This window comes from Colossoma macropomum, unplaced genomic scaffold (genome assembly GCF_904425465.1).
Source record: "Colossoma macropomum unplaced genomic scaffold, Colossoma_macropomum, whole genome shotgun sequence".
Lineage (NCBI taxonomy): Eukaryota > Metazoa > Chordata > Actinopteri > Characiformes > Serrasalmidae > Colossoma > Colossoma macropomum.
In genome coordinates this window covers 30,996,171-31,020,632 of record NW_023494802.1, presented here as the reverse complement: position 1 = coordinate 31,020,632, position 24,462 = coordinate 30,996,171, and the positions used below count along the sequence as shown (strand labels likewise).

At 40.1% G+C, this 24,462-nt stretch overlaps 1 protein-coding gene across 2 annotated transcripts in view; it reads left to right on the top strand.

Annotated features, from left to right (window-relative positions):
• The window catches only part of dlgap4a (discs, large (Drosophila) homolog-associated protein 4a), a 181,780-nt gene extending 163,455 nt beyond the window's left edge, over positions 1 to 18,325 (top strand). The window contains exons 8-13 of one of the 2 annotated variants that reach the window (XM_036590838.1): positions 341 to 744; positions 2,802 to 2,890; positions 5,628 to 6,064; positions 8,903 to 8,994; positions 11,058 to 11,210; positions 11,364 to 18,325. In XM_036590838.1, coding sequence (XP_036446731.1) covers positions 341 to 744; positions 2,802 to 2,890; positions 5,628 to 6,064; positions 8,903 to 8,994; positions 11,058 to 11,210; positions 11,364 to 11,591 — 1,403 coding nt within the window. In that variant the 3' untranslated portion in view covers positions 11,592 to 18,325. Of the gene's footprint in view, positions 1 to 340; positions 745 to 2,801; positions 2,891 to 5,627; positions 6,065 to 8,902; positions 8,995 to 11,057; positions 11,211 to 11,363 lie in introns of those variants that run through there. The other variant, XR_005008396.1, reaches the window with a different exon arrangement.
• The last annotated feature ends 6,137 nt before the right edge of the window (positions 18,326 to 24,462 follow it).

The window sequence follows — 24,462 nt, the reverse complement described above, 5'->3', positions numbered from 1 at the left end:
AAGTGGAGCTGATAAAATGGACATTAAGTGTAGAGACAAGGAGGTGGTTCAATGTTACGGCTGATCTGTGTGTGTATAGATATTCCAAAATCCCTTTAAGTCCTGTAAAATTTCCATGACTTACACCTGTCGATACAGAATGTTAATCATTTGCAAATATAATTCATTACATACTGTAAATTGTTTTGCAAAATAACAAGAAGCTCCTAACCTTCGACTGGTCCAGACAGTGACTAGTCTGTTTATCTGGATAGCGGTTTTAGCCCTTGTTGTATTATGAGCACAAACAAGTCAGTTCTGGTTCTCACACTTTGTTTCTTTATTCCCCTCTGTTCTCTAGACTTTAAGAAGACTCCGCCCCCGGTTCCTCCACGCTCCGCCTCCAAGCCCCTCATAGCGGTGACGGTTCAGAGCAGCACTGAGTCCGCTCAGGACACGTACCTAGACAGCCAGGACCAGCGCAGCGAGGCCAACAGCCAATCAGGACGCAGCAACTCCTCTGACAGCGTCACCAGCTCCAGGACGGGGAGTCTGGCCAAGGGTGCTAAACGGCCGCCACTGCTGCCCCAGGCTCCGGTTCCGGCCCCCCGGGAGCCTCCCGTGCCCCTGCCCAGTGCAAGGGTCAGCAGCCCCCCTCCTCTGACCCCACTGCCTGTCCCAGAGGCCAAAACTGTAAGCATCACTCTCACACCAGACGAGCCCCAAGCTCTGCCCAAGAGGAAACTCTCCTCCATCGGCATCCAGGTGTGTGCGTGTTATGATGTGTATCTAACACCGTGCAGTCATAGATAGTTGGAATAATGGAGATGTGCTGAAATAATCCTGAATAATCTTATTAATATTCATTAATAATGATTAATCACATTTATCTTACTTGCACAATTTGATCCTTTAATAAAGATTACCATGCAAAAAGCATTTATTATAACTGTGAGCAGACAAAATTAGTTTCACTGCATATGAAATTAAGATGAATGCAGTGTGCGTATATATACACACCCAGTCAGTGGACCCAACTCCTTGTAGCCCCTCTCTCTCTCAGGTTGCTATGTTACATTTTGTTTCGAGGGTAACTGGAGTTTTACGCTTCGCTATCGCTGTTGTTTGTTTGCTGCTCGCTGCTTAGCAACGTTAGCTGACTAAACTATTCTGTTGAACCAGGACAGACGGCAGTTAGCCTGCTAATGTTACACATGCTGTATCAGAGCAACGGTGGCTGCATGTTCCACCCAATGAGTACGTCTAAGACCGTCCACTGCAGGCTACTGAAGACGGCCTCCTGTGCTAACGTTACCGATATTACTGATAACTCTGCATTAGTCATGTGTTTTGCCTGTACATTACACTTCGGTGATAAACAAACTCACAGCATTGCAGTTAGAAATAACTTTGCCATTTAAAGCTGTGGAAGGAGCTTCAAATCATGTAGTCACTACAGTCACGTAGTCATAGCAACAGCAAGCAGCTGGGCTTCAGGGTGGAACTGTGAATGGTTTGAAGGGTAAAAAAAGAAAAATAGAAAATTGGTTTTAACAGCGTTTAAAAGGATTTGTTCATTTTGATGCCACGAGTTGCAACTGTTAAGCCAAATCTGTTATACATACAGATATGTGTGTGTGTGTGTGTGTGTGTGTGTGTGTGTGTGTGTGTGTGTATTTTTTACATGTATTATTCAGATTTATTCTCTGGTAATTTGTTTTATTTATTATTAATTTAAAATTGTTTTTGTTATTAACTTGAAATCACAATTTACCTTGTTTATTTATTATTTATTTTATTTTTTTATGTCCATGCTTGCATTCAGCATGATTCCTCATATATAAGAATCATTTAAAAGGCAGCATTATTATTTCCTGTTATTCTTAACTAAAGGTTAGTGACCTTTCCCTGAGTTTAAGACGTCTTCTGAGTTTTGAGAACATCGCTGTGCACCAGCATGTGGGGGGAAAAAAAGAGTATTAATAATATTCAATGCTTCTAATACACGTACAGCTTCACTCAGATATGAGTCACTGTGCAGAAGAAAAATGCATGGCTTCTCGTTTACTTTGACTTGCAACAAATTGACATCTCACATCTGCATTATGGGTATTTTAGGCTTTTGGAGTTGTAAAATCAAATCTGCACACTGGTTTGATACTAATTGGGCCGAAACAGTCGTATAGAGTCGTTGTGCAGGTTCTCTCCTGACAGCAGTGGCGTGCTGGGTTCTGTATTAAAGCCTGTGAGCTGCCTATAATGAGCTCATACGGTACACAGTCTCAGTCATTAGGTTGGTGCAGGATGGGCTGACAGTGTGCATGTCGTTCTCCAGGGAGGAGACGGTGCATACTTAAAAAGGATGAAGTGTCAGCAAAGTTTTTTGTTTTTGTCACTAGTTTATTAACCCTCTTAGCATCAGATTTGGGAATCTGGCACTTTATATTGACACTCAGGCTGTTTCAGACACTGCTGAAAGTCATGAATCAGGTGTAGGAGTAGCATTTTTCAGCCTCGTCTCTGTCTGCTGCATCTGTAACTTGCAGTCGATTACCACAAATGGATCATTTAAAACAGGAAAGAGCTGAAAACCTGACTCAGAGCACACTTATAGAAGTCAATGAGCAGGTGATTCAGCTTCTGCCCACTGGCTTCTAAGATTCAAATCATCAGGTTTTCTATTCTTTTACTAAGTACAGAGAAACACGTCTGGTCTCCTGAATGCTACAGATACGGCTGAAACGTGGTAGACTACCCCTTTAAACTACAGATTGGTCTAATTATTGTTGACTAATTTCCATTTGCTGGCTGTTCTGTGTCAGGTGGACTGTGTGCAGCCGGTGCTGAGAGAGGAGCAGACCCCCACCACCAGGTTCCAGTCCATAGGCGTGCAGGTGGAGGACGGCAGGCCGTGAGTTCAGTCTTTAACCCCTTTTCCTTTTTGTCATTTAGGCTGACACGCTCATCCCAAGCGATTTGCATAAGCCTACTACAGGGACAGTCCCCCTGGGGCAAATTGGGCTTAAGTGCCTCCCTCCAGGGCTCAACAGCAGCAGCCGTCAGCCGGAAGAAACCCATGATGGCTTGATTCAAAGCCAAGTTCTCCCTCACTGAGTTACCGTTACCCCTCACTCTGTCCTGCTAATGCTCCTTGAAACCTGTTGCTGCTCTGAGCTTTGCTTAGAGATCCCTGCTCAGGGTTTCCACATCAGGTCTTTTGTGTTCTCTTTTACCAAAATGGTCGGTCATACAGAGATCCTAAGAATTGAGAGCTGAGCAGGAATATAAATATGACCGGCAGCATTTCAAGGTTCTCCCAGTTGACATGTTCATTATGTTCTCTTTAAAGAAACACTGCAGCATTTTTCAACCAAATCCTGTTTTATTTTGCTCTGAAAAAGAGCAGCCCTTTGACTCTGGAGATGCATGCCATAGAAACCATTGGTCAGGGTCAGATGTAACACAGTAGCTTCTTTTAGAAGCGTGTTTTGAGTTTCTGTCACAGTTGACTGTACTGCACAGAAGCTTTACAAGCTTTTGCAACATCAACACTTCACGTTACAGTCCTATAAAGCTGTTGCGCAGGTGGAGGAGCTGAGCTTTCTGGTATGCTTTGTGTGTTGGACTTCAAACTGCAGAGCCAGTACACAGTATTTTGTATTGCCTGCCCATTAAACTATGGCAGATACTGACTGGCAATCAGTGGCCATTTTTCCACATATTTTATTCATTGAATGTCTGTGTTCAATAACTGGCGTATCTGTAAAGTTGGGTTTGTGTTGAATTAGAGGTCACAGATTACTTGATGGTATAATATCACCACGTTATATGTACAAACGTATGTCTAGGGCTGTCACATATACTCAGTTAAAAACCATTTAGTTGCTAAAAAATGAATTGATCACAACAAACCTTTTCAAAAAATCGGGTTAGTGGTTAGTTTGCTGTTTTAATGCTAAGCGGGGTATCTACAGGCCATAAGAGTCATGCTTGGCAAATTTCTCCATGAGGGGGAGCTGTTACAACTCAAGTGAGCTTGACTGAAAAAGAGGAAACCCACACCAGCAGGACCTCACTAATGCACGTATGCTTGTAGTTATAAATGTCATGCATATGAGGTGAAATGAAATGGCTGCTCCAACAATATTCACTTAAGATTTCTGGAGGGATTCACTGTAAAACTGCAACATGCAAAGTAAAGAATATCACAGCTGAATGTCTTATATAAGCTTCAAATGTCTGCGTTAAAGTAAAGCAAGCCGAGAGAGCATTAAATGTATTAAAAGTAGTAAGCGGGACGTGAACACCTCTGTTACTTATTGTTCACTTAAGCTGTTTTTATTATATTTAAAAAAATAAATAAACCGGCCGTTTACTTAAGCAATCGTTAAAATAATTGCTAGATTACTCTGTTACACATGTATCTGACAGCGATGGCATTGCCATTGCCCAGGAAGCCATAGACTTAGGTAGTAAAAGGCTTAAACAGCAAATGTACTCTAATGGCTGCCTTTTTATTTGTTTATTTAAGGGTTTTATTTATTTGAGTCCTGTGGTTAAAATGATTCCGAATGAAAAAATGTTGGAACAGTCATTTCTGCTTGCCTTGTTGCTCTGGAGCCTGCCAGATACCTTCTTACCAATATGGCATGTGCAAACATATTTATCATGCACAGCATGCTGGGATAAACAGCAGCTATATCCAAAGCCTGCTCTGTGCCGAATGCACACTGTAATGGTGCGACGATGAGGAGATAATCAAATTCTGTGGGTCACATCATGCACTCCCCTGTTCTCCATATTTGCATCTCTCTCACTGTCTCTCTGTCTCTGATTTGCATGTGTCCTCCTGACACCTTTTCTATCCTCTTCCTCTTTCACTTCCTCTCAGATAGCTTTGTACTTCTGCTGGATGTGTCTGGGTCACTGCTCTTACGTCTCTCTGCTTATCTTTTCTCTCTGTGTCAGCGAGGCTTGATGGCTATCAGGTTCATTATGTACCTCTTTGAACTGCCTGATTGGTGAAGCTGATTTGAATAAAACGATCCAGACTGTTTGAATCTGTCCTCATAAGGCCCAAATAGAGTATAATGAAGGATTTGCCCAGTTCCAGTTACAAAATGCCCCACGCATCATTATATATGACATAGGGATGAACAGTTGTGCATTAAGATGATAAATTTATACAGTTTTAATTCAGTAGTTATTTATGACTGTGACTAATACTGGGACCTAAAAATTAAAATGACTAAGGCTTTAGGGTTTTTGTTTTTTGGATATACAAACAAAGATGCCTGTTTAAAACCTGATGGGTTTAATAGAATTTAGTGGGGGTTTTTTTTGAATATTTTCTAACTGAAATTACCGAATTTTCATTATTGCGATCAAGATTTGAAGATAAATCTGTAAATTATTTTGTACATTTTTTTTTTTAGTGTATATATCGGTCATTATTATTATTATTATCGTCATATATCTTGATATCCAATATCCAACAGCCGTACAGAACATCTAATGTTATGTCCGTGTTTAGTTGGGCAAACTGCAGGACAGACAAAATTCAGGGTTCAAGGCTTCTACTGTTTTCAAACATGCCGTTCACAAACTGTGAATAGTTAAGACCCCCTGTTTGGTTTGTGTGTCCGCAGGCTCAGCCGCTTCAGCAGCATGGCTTCCAGACAGGAGACCGACGCAGAGTCTCAGGACCAGTCGGATGGTAAACAGAACAGCTCCGTCTGCTGCACCACTCAAACGCCAGATTCGCTGGAGAGCGGCGCCGGCGACCGGACACAGAAACCCCTGAAAGCCAGCGCCATCCGCTCCGGCTCGGGGTCCATCCCGGAGAGTTTGGACCCAGCGCTGGACCCGTCCTCCCTGCCCCCTCCTGACCCGTCTCTGCAGAACAGCAGCAGCGCAGGGGCGAGCGGCAGCGTGAACGGAGCCGCAGAGCAGCCCGGGGCAGCGGCGGCGTGCCTCAGAGACGGCCACTGGTTCCTCAAACTTCTGCAAGCGGAAACGGGCCGCATGGACGCCTGGTGCCAGCAGATGGAGCAGGAGAGCAAAGAGAAGCAGCTCTCAGAAGAAGGTGAGCTGAGTTTCCAGCAAATTTATTTTTGCAAGAGATGAAATGAAACTACAGCAGAAAAAATGCGCCTTTTGCTTTCCATCGAATTGACTTGTAGCAAGAAAAACATGGTGATGTCACTTCCTGAAGCATTTCTTCTTGCAGAACTTTTTAGCTTTACTGAATAAAAACGTTTGAGTTTCTACCAAGAATTTCAAGGATATTAAATTCTGTAAATGTTTACTTTGGTTTGGCTTTCCTGAAAGTGGGGCAGTGTTGACCAGTATTGAGGCTTGTGTTTTATTTCTTAGGTCATAGGGTCTTTCCCTGCCAACTAACCCAGGGCCTGTCCAGTAAATCATGCATTTCTGTGGAATAAATTCGAGCAAAATCTTCAAAAAAAATTTCACAGCTGTGCTCCAATTAGATGGTTTTCTAAAATGTTTCTAAATTGCATTTATGTTTAACTGCTTACAGAATGACGTAACTGAGCTACATATTACCTGTATATAAATGTAACACTAAGAAACGTATTCACTTTGTACATTTATTTAGCTCTGATTGTGCAGTATTTCATCTTTTGACATGGAATATTTTGGTCAGTTCTCAATTATTTTTGCAAAATTTAGGTATACAATACAGGCTCCCCTGTATTGTGCTTAGTTCAAAAAAGCAGTCCTGGCTAAAACACTCCTTATAACTCCTTATAATGGTAGGAACTACACTGCTGTAGACTGGATAGGTGGATATATGTAGATATGTTGGGGGTTTTTTGTGACATCACAAAAACATTGAATTCAAAGCTGTTTTTGCTGCTTAGTTTCTGTATATGGACTGGGGAGTGAATGGTCCATTTTAAAACTTTAACCTCAAACCTTAACTGATTTTTATATGAAAAGGGCTTTTTAAACTCTTGGGATTTTGTTAGCACAGTCACTGAGCTGATCAACACAAGGCCCTTCTCCATTACTGCTGCATTTGGTCTAGTAAACTGTGCACATCGTGATGGGTTTCAGCAGAACACCATGGATTACATCCTCGATGCAGATTACTGGTTGAATGGGGATATTTTGTTACTTAGCCAAAGACTGGCTAAGACTGGGTTTGCTTAATCTATGTTGAGAAAACCAGCCCTGAGATGCCTTACAGACACTTGGAAAACATTTTTCTAATTTAAAACGAGATGGATCCCCGTTTTGGACTGAATTAGTACATTCATGGCAGCTCTCCACTGAAAAAATCCCGCACAGAGACTCGTTCTAGTCTGTGTCCAGAACAGCGGCCCTTAACGGTAATTGATAGCTTCGGTGCCAACAGCTTAATTAAGCTCCCTAAAACCCAGCGCAGCCGTAGCCGAACGTCAGCTCAGTTCCTTATTTCCTCTGAACTCCCATCTCTCCGGAACCTTTCTGCCATAAAATATACCCCTTACCTTTCAGCGGAGACTGCTGCGGCCGGTTGGGGACAGAGGTTTAATCACTGTAGGTGCTATTTACAGGGCTGTATGAAAAGCCCTGAATAACAGATGAGATCTGACTCTAATGATCAGACTTATTACATAGCTTTAATTAGACATGACTCTCTGTAGGCTGCTATTTTTGGCCTCTACTGGCCTTTGATTAAAACCCGTCAAGCTCTGGACTGGGACATGGAAAAAATCTCATAAAACGCTATTTATACAGCGCTCAGTGAGGTGGGCTGGAGTTGAGGTCTCCATTACAGTGAGTTATAGTTATAATAACTGATTTAAAAGAAATCTAAAAATATTAGTCTAAGACTAGGGGGCCATATTCTACATTTTCCTTGTTTTATTTTTTTCACTGAGGTTCACTTAACGTTTATGTGCTTTTCTTGTGTCAAAATCAGCCATAACTCATTTTTACATGACCATTTTTTCAACCTCTGTTTAGCCCAATTAAACAGGCGGTTTTTGTTACTGTGCCTGTAGTTCACACACATCTTAAAGGGGAATTCAGCCAATTTCTGTATAATTAAACAGGATGGAAACAGTCGTTCGGCGTGGTTTGACGTGAAGTGCTCTTTACTAGAGAAACTAGAGAGAGTCAGAAGTGTTCACAGTGATGGGAACCAGACGTCTGAAGAGTTTAATGCCTCTAAAACCTCCTGCACAGAAAGTTATCACATGAAATAGTCATGAATACTCAGCCTGATGTCTGAGACGTTGTTTTCCGATAGTTTTGAGAAGGTTTTGTCCTAAAACTTTCTTTTTCAGTACATTCATGGTGGAGGGGAACGTGCAGGACAGCAAAATAGTCCCAAAAGGAACTTTTTTTATAGCTGTTTTATCATCAGTATTACATATAAAATCCCATAAGATTCACTGTTCTCTGGTTCAGGGTTTGTATAATAAATCAATGGCTATATTTGGGTTGTTGCCGTTCTGACCCCTGGTTCCTATCAGCACCACTGAACAACTATTTCACATCAAAACACTCTGAATGACTAACAGTTGAGTTATGCATAAAGTCCTTGTTAAAGATATGTGTCCTTTATTTATTAATGTATTCATTTGGTCTTACAGGCACAGGAACAAGTATAACTGCCCTGTACTGTTTGTCCTTCTCCTTCTCACTTCATCATAAATGGGCAGCTAAACTGCTGTAGGCTGAGTGATATGTAAATGGTTGTAATAGCTCAACCAAATTGTGTAAACACTATATTTTACAGTGTTTACAAAGTGCATGAAAATGTTAGAACAGTACAGGCCCTTTAATGTAGGCTTGAGAAAGCAGACCAGGGTGGTGGCAGCAGGTTTGCAGTGCAGCAGCGTCTCTGCCATAAAAGGGTAACGTTTCAGCTTAAGAGTCTCTCACTGTGTGCATGTGTCTGTGTTTGTAGTCCTGGGGAAGATCCGCAGTGCAGTGGGCAGCGCTCAGCTCCTCATGTCTCAGAAATTCCAGCAGTTCAGAGGCCTGTGTGAGCAGAACCTGGTGAGTTAGAGTTTCCCTTTCAAAGAGTCCCTTTAAAGGAAGGGCTCTATATTCTAATGCTGCTAGTGAATGGAGGCTCGTAGGGATGAGTTCAAACTTTACAAGTATCTGAAAAGTCATTGAAGTTTTAAACACTGAATAGTAAGTTAGACCTTTTGATATGCAAGTTAGCTTGTCTCTAGTGTTACACATTGTCATGTTGAAGAACCCAGAGATGTCGGAACTTTATACTCCACCTGAGGGCAGTGTAGAGCCAGCGTCTTACGTTTTGGTCAGAGTTTCCACTCGTAGATTTAATGGAGTAAAATAAGTTACATATCACTGCTGTCGGAACAAAACCATGTCTCCATTTTTCAGCTTTTGACAACATTTGAAAATGCCTGTCGCCCTTTATATTGTGTGTGAATTTCATGATGAATGGACTAAACGAAACGGCCCAAAATGGCTTGGAAGAAAGTCTGGTTCCATTGACTTACACTAAAAGTAAAGTGGGTTTTTTCCTTCTGTAAAGTTACCATTTTGGAGATGCGAGGTTTTGTTCTGAAACAGCGATATATACAGTAAGTTACACTGTGACCAGACTAATATCATTAGCCAAGGTGAAAACAGACAGTTAGCATCTGTCTGTTTATTGGCTGCCCTTTTCATTGTACATTTCAAGCCACATCACCTTCTGTTATGTATCGCAGCAGTAGTGAGATGCTGAGCGGCAGGTGGCGTCTGGTAGAGCTGGTAGTCTTATGCTTTTTTCAAATATGCAAATTAGAATATCACATGTCCATGACTAAAATGCCCATTCCTAGAAGCTGGTAGTGACCGGTCAGCATTGTTATTTTCATAATGTTAATTAGTGGCTGTTTGCTTTCATTCATTATTGGCAACATTGGCATTTAATGAACCACCCATCCCGCATAAAGCCACGGACTCTCTTCTATATGGTCTATTTCATTCAGCTCTTGCTCGTTTAACCCCTTAAGGCTGCTGAAGTGGCTATTTATGCCATTTTAACCATTCTTTTCCATTAATAATGTGATTTCTGTTGCGTTTGTTTGATGTGTGAAGAACATGATCGAACAAAGCTGAAAATTCTGAGTTTTTTTTAATCGCGTTTGTGTCACAAACTACCATTTTAAACAAGAAAACACAGGAATAGGAATAGAAGTGGGTTCATGTGGCTGAGTTACATTCAGTGTGTTTGGTCTCCGTTTTCTTTTAGACATTCTCTGATCTTCATTAAACAAACATGCATGACTCCATATGGCTGTGTCTTCTTTTATAAAACACCTGCCTGATTTTCACAGCGAAGGAAAGCGATAATAACACAATAATACATAGTTTTTATCTAATATTTGTAGAATTGTGTTCACACAGTACGTTTCTCTATTCTTTACCTAATCTTGTGGTCTCAGTGTGTAATACACGTATGGCTGCTCAAAGGCCTGATGGTTTTGGGGTTTAAATGATCACATTCCCACAAAAGCAAACCATAAAGTCAAGAGGCTTAAGCGCAGAGAGCCGTATGTGAGTATATATGGAGCTTCATGAATGCTGGTGTGGTGCTCATGTTTGAGCTGTGTCGGAGCGCCCTCCAGTGGTTCATGCATGCAGCTGAAATGAACTGTACAGGCTGAAATGCTCTAACAGTGACAGAAAGGTAGTGAGTTGAATCTGCAGCATCTCTGTTGCCTTGACAGTTCTTCTCTGACTGGTTGATTAGCTTCATTAATAGTGTATTGGAAGTTTCTGCTTCATACTTTTGCTACATTTGTTGAAAATGCGGCTTTTCAAAGTAAAATCCCTGTGAGGTTATAGATTGAGTGCTATTCAGATATGATCATGATGTTATGATTGAATTTGACAAAACTAATGCAGTTTAAAAAATTTATGGATGCTCTTAGTTTTCTCATTTTGTCATCAAATATCAGCTAAAAACTTAGAAATACTTGTTTGTCCTATAGCTGGTCTAAGTGTCTAAAGCTTGAAGGCTCTAATGACATCTTTACACTGTGTCTCTAATATGTTCCTGTTTAAATTGAGTCTGTTTTGGTGCTGCTCTGAAACAGGATGTGAATGCTCAGCCGCGCCCCACAGCTCAGGACCTGGCTGGATTCTGGGACCTGCTGCAGCTCTCCATAGAGGACATCAGCATGAAGTTCGACGAGCTCCACCTGCTCAAGTCCAACGACTGGAAACTGCCCGAGAGCAGCACCAAAAAGGTACCGCTGAAACTTTTTAGCTTGGCTGTGATTGAACTCAGCTGGGCCTGGCTAAAGCCAGGTTAGTCCATTGACGTGACCGTTTGCTTAAATTAGTGTCCGAACTATGATTGTAAAGAGCAGTCCTTCACTTTTGGCGCCTGTCGTCCACAGGAGGAAAAGAAGCAGCCGACGGCAACAACGCCGAAGAAAGTGCTGAAGCCCAAACCGGCCGCAGCGAAGGAGAAGAGCAGCGGAGAGTCGGCCGCGGACAAGCAGCGCCAGGAGGCCAGGAAGCGGCTGATGGCCGCCAAGCGCGCAGTGTCCGAGCGGCAGAACTCCGCCACGGAGAGCGCCGACAGCATCGAAATCTACGTCCCTGAGGCCCAGACGCGGCTCTGAGACACACACACCCCTACGTCTGCCTCTGAGTGAAGGAACACAGGCCCACATGGACACGCTGCGACACCCATGTGGCGCCTCCTAGAGGCAGAAAGAAGGAGGTGTTTAAACAGAAAGGAGCACAGCAAAAAATAATTTAGAAAAGGAAGAAAAAGCAGACTGTGACAGAAGCCACAGAAGAACCTCCATGCGACGTTTGTTACTGTCTTTGTTCTTGTTATACTAAGTATTATTATAACAAGCTGTAATTATCTCATGGAATATATCGAAACTTTTTTCTTTTGTCTGTAAATTGTGTTAATATCTCGGACGGGGAGGCGACACATCCCTCGTTGCGTGTGTAAGCGTGTATGAGTGTGTGCATTTTAAAGAATCCGAAACCCTTTAGTCACTCCATGCAATTCAAGCCAGCCCCATCAGCTACACTCGTTTTGAATCGGCCACAGAAGCACGCACTCAGGATTCTGCACGTGTGCACTTGTCATTCTTTCATCGACGCAGTCTTCCTCTTCTTTCCCTATTATTATTATTATTATTATTATTATTAGTATTAGTATTAGTATTAGTATTATTATTATTATTTCCTTTGTCAGCCAGTCAGACCTTTTGGGAGTGTGCTTTAGGGCCAGGCATACAACTCAAAGTTGCATTTCAATGAAACGTAGGAATACCTGAATGTTTTTGAAGGATATTTTCATTGTTTCCTCAGTTTGAGGCTTTAGAGCTCTGTAGATTAGCGATACAGAAACGGTACGTCAGATACTTGAAAACTCCTCTAGGACAGGACTATTACAGTACACAGCAGTGGCTTTCACTCCTGGAAAACTTAAGTTCTCAGTCAAGCTCTTATGCTGCGTTTACATGTTGGGGTCGTTCCATTCCTCGCTGCTTTATGCGACCGACAGCAATGCCATGGTTACCGAGGCATCGGTGAGAATGAATTATTATGAGAGGAGAGCTTCAGTGTCGGTTCTTTATTTATGCTCTTTGCTCTTTAAAGGGCCCATATCCTACATTTCTGACTTTATTTTTCCCTCAATTTCCACTTATGACATTTGTGTGGTTTTATGTAGCAAAACCAGTCATTTTTTTATAACTGACCATTTTTCAGCCTCTTAGAACAGTCAATTCTTTTATAACTGACTAATTTAGAATTAAACAGGCTGTTTTTGTTACTGTATCTTTAAAACTGATATGCAAATTGTTGCTTTTTTCCGCCTTTCTTTGGGCCAAAAACCAGAAGTGCCACTTCAGACAGATGTTTTTGGTGGCATGAAATTTCAGTGCATCCCTGAATGAAAATGTGTTGGTTTTCTTGACATCCCAAAAACAGTAGGTTCAAAACAGGCTCTTTTTTTGTCTTAGTTTTCATATATGGACTGTATGGATTAGAGAGGGACCAGTAACAGTAGTGAAACTCTTACATTCTTCGTCGGACTCTTATTTCAAAAAATTGAGGGGAATATTCAGTTTTCTATGATATGGGCTCTTTAAATTTTTTAGCATACAGTACTGGATGCATCTAGGCTACAACGATCCAACTATTCAAAAAAAAGAAAAAAACAAATCAGCACCAGGTGCGGTCGAACGCAAAAGTTGGGAAAACTGACCTTTTGAGGAAATATTCCGATGACTGCTGCCGATGGAGTTTTTCCGCTGCTGCTCCACCCAAAATAACGAAATATCCGGTTCACCGTTGACCGCTTACCGTCATTGTAAACGCAGCATTAGTTTCTCATGAGAGAAAGTAAAGGCTCATACGTCATTCCTGTTTTATGTATTTATTTTTTTTATGCCATGTTTATTTGTACGCAAGTGATTTGAGTGCTTTGTGCACTTAGAACAGTGGGAGATTCTGTGTTTCAGCTGTGAAACATTAGATTTCATGCACTTCGCTCCATTAATGAGTTGCTCAGCCTTGTTATGCACATATACATGTACAAACATGAAGTCTTTAATTTGACTATCCATTTTTTATGACCGGTAAAACAAAGCAGTGATAATCTATGAAAAACAATCGCTCGGATCAACCATTTCTTTACCTTTTTGTAGTTGTAGTTTTTAACGTTTATGTACTTAGTTGACTTTCTGTCTGTTGTCATCCCATGATTTCATGTGTATTTTGTCGCGCTGATTCTCTGCTCTTGTGCTTCATGAATGTAGGTGTGCGAAACTGTTCTTGCCAGTTGAATTGCATGGGCAGTTTTGGCTGAGCTGGATCAGCTGGGTCCCCACAATGCTGAAACATTCCTACATACAGCGGCCCTTCGAGGTCATCCCAGATTTTCTCATTTTTATATTGGATATTAAAAAAGAACACTTACTTTACCTGATATCCTGTGATTGTGGATTGAAGACAAGCCACTCGTTCTAACACGTTACATTATTTTAGTAGCTTAAGTGAAGTTAATGTTGACTTCAGAAGCAGAACATGTCCAGAAACCATTGAGATCAGACCCCAGTCCCTCCCGAAATTGGTGGACAAATCTGTTTATAAGCCATAGCTATAAACTACTTTAAATTTCATCATATTTCAGAACCAAGGCATTCGATTTGCTGTCTTCATAATGGGAATTAGGTAGCTACTGCATGTTATCCATGACTGCTGATACAATTTCATTACTCCGCTAGCTTGCCGTTTAGCAAGCTAAAGACTACCCAGCTCGCAGAAACAAAACAAAGGCAACACACAACGGTTCAAAAACAAATTTTACAGCCAGGCGAAGCAGGTATTCACGTTTGCATGGCTAGCTTTAAACTACGCTGACGATAACCTAGCTGAGGGCACATGCATTCCAGCTGAATAATCCGCTCCTCGCTGACCCCTCCTCCACTTGTCCTGTGAGTGGCCACTTGTGTAATGTAGTTGTGACACACTTCCAAGTGGTGAGTGGAAGTTTGTGAGGGCGTGTTTAAAAAAAAAAGCAGAGGCCTCTGTTTTGTTCGGTAGCGTAACGCTTGCTGTTGGTCAGTCTTTTACACCAGATGTCTTCACTGTGAGTTCGTTATGGTGGTCCATGAGTTAAGTTATTACTGAATGTCATTTCAAAAGCAACAAGAGGCAAACAGGGGTGCACAGTACATCAGCAGCTGATATGTGGTTCACAAATTAATAAGAAAACGTAATTATTATTGGTGTATCGAACTTGCATCCCATCATTTGGCACCATTTTTGCTCACATCTACACTGATGCAGTCACTGCACTTCGTAAATGAGTAATAGGGATGTTTTAAAATGTTAAAAAGCAAAGTTGTCGGGTATCCATAGCAGCCACACCAAGATTATCACTTCATTTTTTTTCTAAATTTCTGCAAATTTCAATGGTTGAGGTGTAAACAGGTTATTCAGGCAGTTTTGATGTGAAATGGTTTATTTGGGTGCTGTTTTGCTGTACAACACCCTGCATGTACTGATCCTCCATGATGTAAAAAACACATTTTAGCCCAAAAGTTTACATAAAACCTATCATAGAACAATATCTCAAATCAGGCAACACCATTTTATGTAATAACTTTGTGAGGAGCTTTTAGGCTCATTAAACTCTTAAGACGTCTGGTTCCCATCAGCACCACTGTGAACAATTCTGACTCTGTACTTTTCTCTATAACAGAGCGTTTCACACAAAATCAGCCTGAATGACTTTGTTCACATCTTGATCATTCAGTTATTCAATTTTGGAAAAATTTAACACTGTTGGCCCTGAAATTCCATGTCAATGTGGGGGAATTCTTAGTGACCTGCTGAAAAAACACTGCTATTCAATACTGATATCTTGACTTCAGTACTGAACACTGACCGATTCTTTTTCAAAAGTGGGTGTGGCTTAAACCAGAAATGAGGTGCTGGATGTGAGTGTATACAGAAGCACTGATGTTAATAGCAGTTATACGGCTTGAACTTCAGCCAGCCAGTCAGCAGTCTAGATTTTGAAATGTATGTTTATTGGCTCATTGATGCTGATAAGACAGTCTGACTGCTTAGATGTTGAAATTTGGTATCAAATGACATGGGATTTTATTGGGAACTTACAAAAACTGAATTTTGCCCGTATCGGTAAAATTCAAGATGCAAATTTATATATATTATATATGTTAGGACCATTAGAGACTTAGAAAACAGCAGTCAAAGTCCCACCTTTTACAAAGACATCTTCATACTCACACTCATCTTCATACTTCATACATGTCCACTCCTGCCAGAGCTCCTCTAGAACACTTCATAAGGTAGAGGTAGAGCTGGACTGAGAAGAAGACGAGAATGTTTTAATAGGAATGTCGCCGATTTTCAGCTCATTTTGAAAAAGTAGATGCCCAGAAAAGACTAATTTTAGTGATCTTAACAACAAATCCTTACAAAAAATGTAAAGTAATTTTGTAATGATTTAAATGTGAAGTAATTTTCCGTTTGTACTTTAAATTGAAGTTTTGTGTGTAAATTTGCAGACAGCCTTTTACAGAAAGAGCAGTATGGTTCCACTCAGCATTGATGGCTTCAAACAGCTGAAAAACACTGCCGAGCTAGTTTTTGTTTAACGTGAGACCAAATATTCTCCATAGCGTTTAGATCTGGACTCTGACCAACCAAAACCAGCAGTAAAAATCATCAGTGTTTTGGGCTTTGCCCATTTATTTTGCATGGGAATGTATATATAAAAAAAATACTGATAATAAACAAATTTCCTCATGAGTAGGTTATGGGGAAGTCAGGGAAGCCGAAGGTCCACAAGTTGCAACATACATGAAGTTAAAAAATGGAAACATCAAATACAATTTTTTCTCTATTGATCAACCAAAAGTTATCCAATGACGTTTTTTTTCTGCAGGAAATGATCTCGTTACTTAAAGGATTTAATTGCTTGATAAAAACAAGCTGCTGGGCAGCAAAAAAAAAATGAATTTTTAAAATATTCTTTCATTTTGTCGCTTGCAGTTTGCACAGAATGTGGAAACACAGCTAATGAGTTTGCTCCATCTGGCAAAAACCTCTGCAGGAGGAACCAAATGGTCATAAAAATGGACAGTAAACATGATTTAAACTTGAATTATTTAGCAAGACCAACCGTAGAGGAGCCTTGGGAGATTTCATACGGCTTCAGTGGCAAATCCATATAAATAATGTGGAGTCTTCTGTTTGTTCAGCATTACATCACCTGATATTTTGGTTGAAATGTCCATCAAGATCACTGCTAGTTTAGGGCCGCCATGTCTACAATTGAAATTCATTGAAACATTGCCTTTGGTTACGCCTTCTTCATCGAGTCTAGCCAGAGTTTTCTGTAAAATTAGTGTAGTTTGAGTCCATTAAATCAAAAAATTGGGCCTCGTTCACCAGCTGAACACCAAATTCCTACACAATTATCACAAAGACTCACCACTGTTTTCTTATTTGGGATTTGTTTCTTAGGTAAGAATAGAATCTACTGAAGAGCACAAAGCTGCGAACAGTTCTGCGGTTTAAGAACACGTCATGAATCTGATGCAGACTTTTTCTTACATTTCTCAAGAACACATTTAAGTAAAAACTTAGGAAGATACTGGTGAATGAGACCCATTGTTAGGCCTTCCAGTCGTCAGGTGGTCATCAGCAACTGGGAACTTGATCACATGAATAATTTGTGGCTTGCAGAATCATTAAATTGGTATATTGTTTGCTAGCTTGGTTTACTGGATGTATTGGCATGTGCATGCATCACAACTCATAAACTGGAGGAACTTGTGAGAGTTTGCCGCTCTTATTTACAACATTGTCAGCTGTTTAAGTACAATTTTCTTGTAAAATTAGAAATTAAGGACCATCCAAGTGCGCCATTAATCAGAACTCTGGTGCTGTAAGAACAAGACCACCAAACAAGATGGCGGACTGCTTGAGAAGCAGTTTTTAAAGCAGGAAAAAGACTTTTACCTGACTAGCTATGCATTGTTTCTGGCTGTTTCTCTCGCCTGAAGATGAGAAACTGGTAGAATTCAGCATTGTTTGAAACATGTTTGAAATGGTAGTCTATGATTAAAATGGCCTTCAGACCCATATTGGGGCCTCCTACTTGCAACAATGTAAAGATCCATGACCCCCCCCAATCCTTAGAAGTCTGGAGTTACTATTGTTTTGCTATATGTTTGGTTTAAGTTGCATAATTATTCAAATGTACTTCTTTTGTTTCAATGTGAAAAATGACAGTTTGCAAAAAGGTAAAGAACAACCGGAACTTTGTCAAATTTGAATTGTAAAATATCTCCGACACAGTGGAACTGATTATAAACATTTAAAATCTGCACTTTCAGCAGAATTCCTGCACTTTTTCACTGAGCTGTGAGTTATTGCCGGCGATAACTGCGACATCTAAAGGCTAAAACACCTAATTCATCGTCTAGAAAGAGTAATTAGATTCTTAGTTAACGTTACTATCGTACAGGCCAGTGAAAGAAAGTGATGGAGGGCATGTCCATCATTCAGTCACTGAGTTTCACTGTGCTGTGACATAGTTACAAGTGAACTAGCTAGCAAACTTCATCACATGTGGCTCATATTGGAGACAATATGAGCGGCACCCACATTTCAGATTTATCCTACAGTTCTTTTCTCCCCTTTTTGTACTGTAGAGTGAAATAAGCATTAGCTGTAAGGTGTGGTCACTTTACGGATGTGTATAGTTCTGTTGGATTGTAATACGCTGCCCACAGAAAGGACGTGTTTCACTGTCCAGAGAAATATTAAACTTTTTGTTTTTTACGTACAATCTTTTTGTCATCGTCATTCTGACATGTTTTTACTCTTTTGGGTTGTGTGAAGTCATTAACTTCCTTCATTTGCATGAAAGCATTGCTTGATAACAATGCAACACCAATTCATTTCAACATGGAAGACCACATAATGAAGCTGGGCAACTACAAAACACGAGGATTGGGTGAATTTCAGTCAGTTTCGTTCTCGTGTGCTGCAGAAAACCTCCGCTTGGAGCACTTTTGTGAGTATTAAAATTGATGTACCCTCTCAGTTTAACTGGTGGTGATACCAGCCAGCTATCTTACGTTAGCCACCCAGAGTGTGGTGTGATTATCAGCTAATAGGGTGATTTGGTTAGCTAAAACGTGGCAGCCATCTTGAAGCCTGACTTTTATCCACTTTTGTCCATGTTTGGAGAAAAGAGTGTCATAAAGTGTCAGAAAATACATAAGCAAGTCTGTTACAGAGTAAGTACTGCAGTTAGCATGATGCTAATTTGTGTGGTATAAGCCTCCTTTGCTTGTTAGCTACATTAGCCTTGTAGCTCCGGTGCAAAACTAAAGAAACTCAAGTTTGGACACCAAACATGTCTCGACAGGTCGGCTACACTGGAACCTTATTCAGTTTTCAGGTTGAAAGCTTGGACATTACGTTGCCCACTATCAATGTTTATTTTTTGTAGCCTATTTAGTTCTTGCAACATCATTAAGTTGATATAATCAGACTGAAATATAACAGGATTTACTGAGATTTCACCAGTCTCACTCTCATCTCACCAACTTCTACAGGTTTTGCACTGATTGGTTTACAACAAATGTCTGGACTAATCACTGGCCATATTAACAGCTACACTGTTAATGATCCAGCATGTACAGTTCTAGGATGGAACCTTTATATTGTGTGAAGGTTCTATAAACTTCTCCACACTTGCACATTGCATTTACAAGTACAATTCTTTATAGAACCATCCACTGAAAGGATGGAACAAAAATTAGTTCTTCTATAGCTTCACTCCTGAGAACCCTTTTCGGTACCCTTATTTTAAGAGTGTACTGTACTCACTGCCTTGTGCTTAATTCAGTTTTTTTTTTAGCTTGGTCTCTCCAACATGGTCACCGACTTTTACTTCATGTTTTTCTTAATTTATCAGCCTCATGTGATCTTAACAGGGTTTAGATTAGGAACTTTGTTCCACCACTGTCCATTTTGGGCTGGACTGCAGCACAGTTTGGAGAGTTCCCTGCTCAATGGCACTTGCTAAACCTGGTAACTGACTTCTGAGCTGAATTAGGGCTGTTTGAGAACCAAACTGTGCAGGTATCCCCACCCCGGTTCCCCACCCCGATCTATCACATTTTAACAGAGTTTTGAAAACGGTCACAAAAGTCAGCCATTAATCCACGCAAGACATTTCATATCTGCTTCATAGTCACCATCTGAAACCTGGAATTTGAGGAATTGAACCCCAGTGATAAGGAACAAAGCAGGCAGTCGGGGTGTCAGTCTCAAGTACTATTCAGACGGGATTCATTTTGCATGGGGAGGTGGGGCAATGCAATTTTACCACAGGACATCTGCAATGTTTATAACCAATTTGCATGGTCTTGGTATAAATTACAGAGATAGGAGTGGCTACTCAATTTATGTAAGACTGTCAAGCCAAAAAAGGGGTAGAAACCATGTCAAAGCAGTTGATTTAGCTGTTATTTTGTTTCCCCGAAGCGTCTACTTAGCTGTCTTAGGTGAATGGCATTAGCTTGAGAATTTACAGTCGACCTTTTTGTCTGTTATTTTACATGTTCAGAGTCATACACTTGACTCAAGTGACATGAGGCAGGACAATACATATCAGCAAAAAGGATAGAAGCAAATGCTTCCTTGAATGTCATTCATTTTTAAGAAATATCTTTTTCCACAGGATGGAATAGCATTCTTACTGCCATGTCAAAACATCTGTAACAATGTCAGTAAAATTCACTGACATTGTGAATTTGGATGGGACTAAAGTCACTGAGAACCACAGAAAAAAATGAGATTACCCTACCTCCTCAGTAAAGGTAATCCCGTCTGGATAGTTCTTACATCAGGTGTGTTCAGCCTGGTCCTGGAGAACCGATGTCTGGCTGGGTTTGGTGATTTCCCTCTTCTGTTGATTGGCTGGTTTAATGGGGGCAAGAATACACTGTTATTTGCTTCTACCATCTTTTTAAATGTGAAGCACCTCATTGACTTGGCCTGTAAATCACTCACTCACTCACATTAAGCAGGCTGAAGATTCTCCACAAGGGGGCAGTCAAATAGTTTTCGATGCTTCATAAGAGCTGCGCTTCACATCAATGAAAACTGTCCTTGTTTTAATGTGTGTAACTATATTGTTAGGGATTCTTGTCTTGTCACCAAAGCTGTACCAACTTCAGTTACTCCCATTTATCACAGCAAACATGCTTATAGTAACACTGTGGAATCTACGTCAAAATCATGTTAGCATTCATGATCCTGTATCCTTTTCGTTTGTCTTTCTCAGAAACTGGATATGCATGTTTGTGTGCGTGGCATTTAATCATTCTTGACTCTTCTTTTCTTGGCCTGTCTGACATGATGTTCTATATTTTTTACCAAACTTTAGCACAACATTTGAGAACCTTGCATGGTATAGCAATATCTCTAAAACTCTTTCAGTACCTTTGTTCCCTTGGATTATACCTTCGGTCTCGACCTTTTTTTGCGATGGAGCGTCCACCATCAGCTCACCAAAAGTTAATAGGGCTACAGCTTGCATTGACTCAATGATGGAGGAAATGACTCCGAGGCTTTTCAGCACATGTTTGGAGCTGCTTTTTTATAGCTGTTCTAGAGGAACATTCGGACGCTGTCCGCTCCCTCGAACAACAACTGGACACAAGGCAATGACGAACCCTTTGCCTCATGTAACTCATCGACGAAGGTTTCTTTGGACACTGACTCTTTCCAAGCTAGGCTAGTGGGAGTCAGGTTGAAACTTTTGGGACTTTTGGAACTTTAGTTACCTTGGCGATTTTATGGACGGTCCACTGTCTTCCCAACTCCGGACACATATTCATGAAGTCTGCTTTAAGTGTGTCAGAACTCCAGAAATCCAGCAAAATTCCCAGAATACTCCAGCATTTTTCAACTAATTGCTGGATCTGTACACACAGTTGATTACCATGGATGGACATTTCAGTGTGTTTCCCAGGAAAGAACTGAAATCCCATTAACTCAAAGCACAATTATAGTAGAAGCAAATGACCCTCCTGTGAAGAGATGGGTTTAGGGGTGGGTGATATGGCAAAAATATAACATCGCAATATTTTTTCACAATATTCAACATGATATTTTGTTAAGGTTTGATAAATTGGAGCAGAGAGTTATGAATCAGTAGTGCCACATTTAACAAAATGCCATCAAAAACTGCGAACACAGTTATTTTTACTTAGCATTTCCCCCACCACACCTCAATAAATCCAGTTAAACAGGACCAGTTATTAGTGCTGGCCCAAACAGCAGTTTATAGGCTTCAAATACTCATTGGTATTCACAAAATCACCCTTATAAACAATAATATTTACCTTTCATAATTAACCATAATTTAAAGTTTTTGCAGTTCAAAATATGTCCAGAAGGTGGCAACAGCTAAAGAAAACCTGGCATGAATTTATGTTGTATTCAACCAAACCTGCAGTAATTTATTTATTTCATTTTCCATATCGCTGCTGTCAGAATAAAACCTCGTATTTTTTCGTTTTTCAGTTTTTGACGTAATTTGAAAATTCCTGTTCTCCTTCATACTGAGCATAAATTTCATGATGAATGGACCAAAAGAAACGGCCTAAAATTACTTGGAAAAAAGTCTGGTTCTATTGACATACATTAAAAGTAAAGTAGATTTTTTCCTTCTCCTGTAAAGTTATCGTTTTGGAGAGGTTTTCTTCTGACAGCAGTGATATATTAACAATAACTGTTCTTTCTAAAGGCCTGTGCAGATGAAACATGCTGTAGTTTAGGCTCAGATTTTTGTGGCTTTGACGTTTCCGAATGCTAATAATTGATCCGAAATTGATAATTGAATTGATAATTGAATACCAACATAACAAACGAATACCCAAGTATTCTAAATATTTAGGCCGGCCTTATTAGTTCTGCTCTCTTTATAATGAGACATATAGTTGTTCAGGTGTTCGTATTAACGATATCCCTAGTATCGTCACTGTTGCAGAAGATCCGTTTTTTTATATAATTTGTAAACTCATTGTGTATCATGTCAAAATTTCATGAGGAACCAACAGAAATGGGCCAAAATTGTATGGAAAAATATCTTGTTCCATTAACTTCCATTACAAATTAAAAACGTTTTTTCCAAATTTCCAATTTTAGAGTTAAAAAGTTTTGTTCCTGACATTGTGTAATGTAATGTGATGTAATTTATCACAGTAACGATAAATATTGTCATATTGCCCACCCCTAGGTGGCACTAGTTTTCTAGAGGGAAGAATTTATGTTAATCCATTACCAGTGTAGTGATGTGGGCGGAGTTTGTGTTGGTCCAGTGTTCAGTAGTGTTCAACAGTAGCAGCTGCCCACTGACTTCTATTAAGCGACTTTGAGTCAGTGGGTTTTCTGTTCTTTTCTAAGCAAAGGGAGACGCATTGAAATGATTGTCTTTGGTGAGTGACAGTAGAGTACAGATGAAGCTGACAGGGATTGAGTTGAAAAATGCTGGAGAAGTCCTTTTAACCCCACAGTGTCAAATTAATCCACACAGTGCCCAGCTGGACTTCAACACTGGAGACTGTGCTGAGATTTAAAGGGCCAGTTCATTGTTTTCCTTCACTACCACACCCATTTCAGCTCATAAAGGCCTTGACGCTAAGCTGATATGGTGAATCGGGTGTGTGTTAAAGTGGGGAAACAAACACTAAACGGCTGCAAGAACACTGATCTCAGATTTGTTTTGCTTTGTAGCACAGATTGAATGCATAGAGGCGTCTGATCCCAGATCAGCTTTCTTGCTGTAGATTTAGAACTGCTCTCATTTACCCTGTTTTACTGGAGAAAGGGCAGACTTCTTCTTCTCGATGGTTCATATTTTACAGATACATTTTAAAGAAATGAGGATTAGATAATAAAATATAATGTGTAGACTGTAGGGATGTCGTGGGAAGTATTTCTTTTACAACAACAATGAGAAAATAATAAAGTTTTATTTAAAAAGCAGTGATGTGGGTTTATCACGTTAAGTTTGCTAAGTTTATTAAAGAGCCCATTTCAACTAAAACTACATTTTCCTCACTTCTTGGAAATAAAATTGTTACAATTTTATAACATATCATTAATTCCCTCATCCATACAATCTATGTATGGAAACTGAGCTGCAAAAACAACTGTTTGCGAACTGTTTGTGATGTCACTCCTTTCATTTACATAAATCTGCCTGTTCAGACTACAGCAGTTTAGCCCCGCCCATTCATACTGATGTTATAAGGAGTGTTGCAGTTATAACAAGGTGCAATATTGGTCAGCCAATCAGAACAAAGGCAATTTACTTATCACTGTTGTCGGAAGAAAACTTCTTATCTCCAAAATGGTAACTTTACAGGAGAAGGAAAAAACATTCTTTACTTTTAATGTAAGTCAATGGAACCAAACTTCCATTCATCATGAAATCTACAGACAATATAAAGGGCACCAGGCATTTTCAAATTATGCCAAAAACTGAAAAATGACAAAAATGGATACACAAGGGTTTGTTCCGACAGCAGCGATATATCAGTCTTAAAGGCGCAGTAACAACAAACAGGCTAGTTAGTTAAAATGGACTAAGAGAGGTTGGAAAAATGAATGATGGCTGTTTTGGGTACATAAAACCTCCCAGACACTGTAAATGGACCTCAGGGGTAGAAAATAAAATGCAAGACAAAATATAGGATATTGGCCCTTTAATGTCCAGAACACCTCTAGTAGAGACAAGAAATCGTTATAAACAGGTAATATATCAATACTAATCCTAATTACTTGAAATATGTGATACAACATTGAATTACCTTTAAAATACATTTTACTATCTATTTTATAGTATTTCTATCTACACTACATGTTATTATTAAGTATAATGCCAATGATTAGTAAGACAAG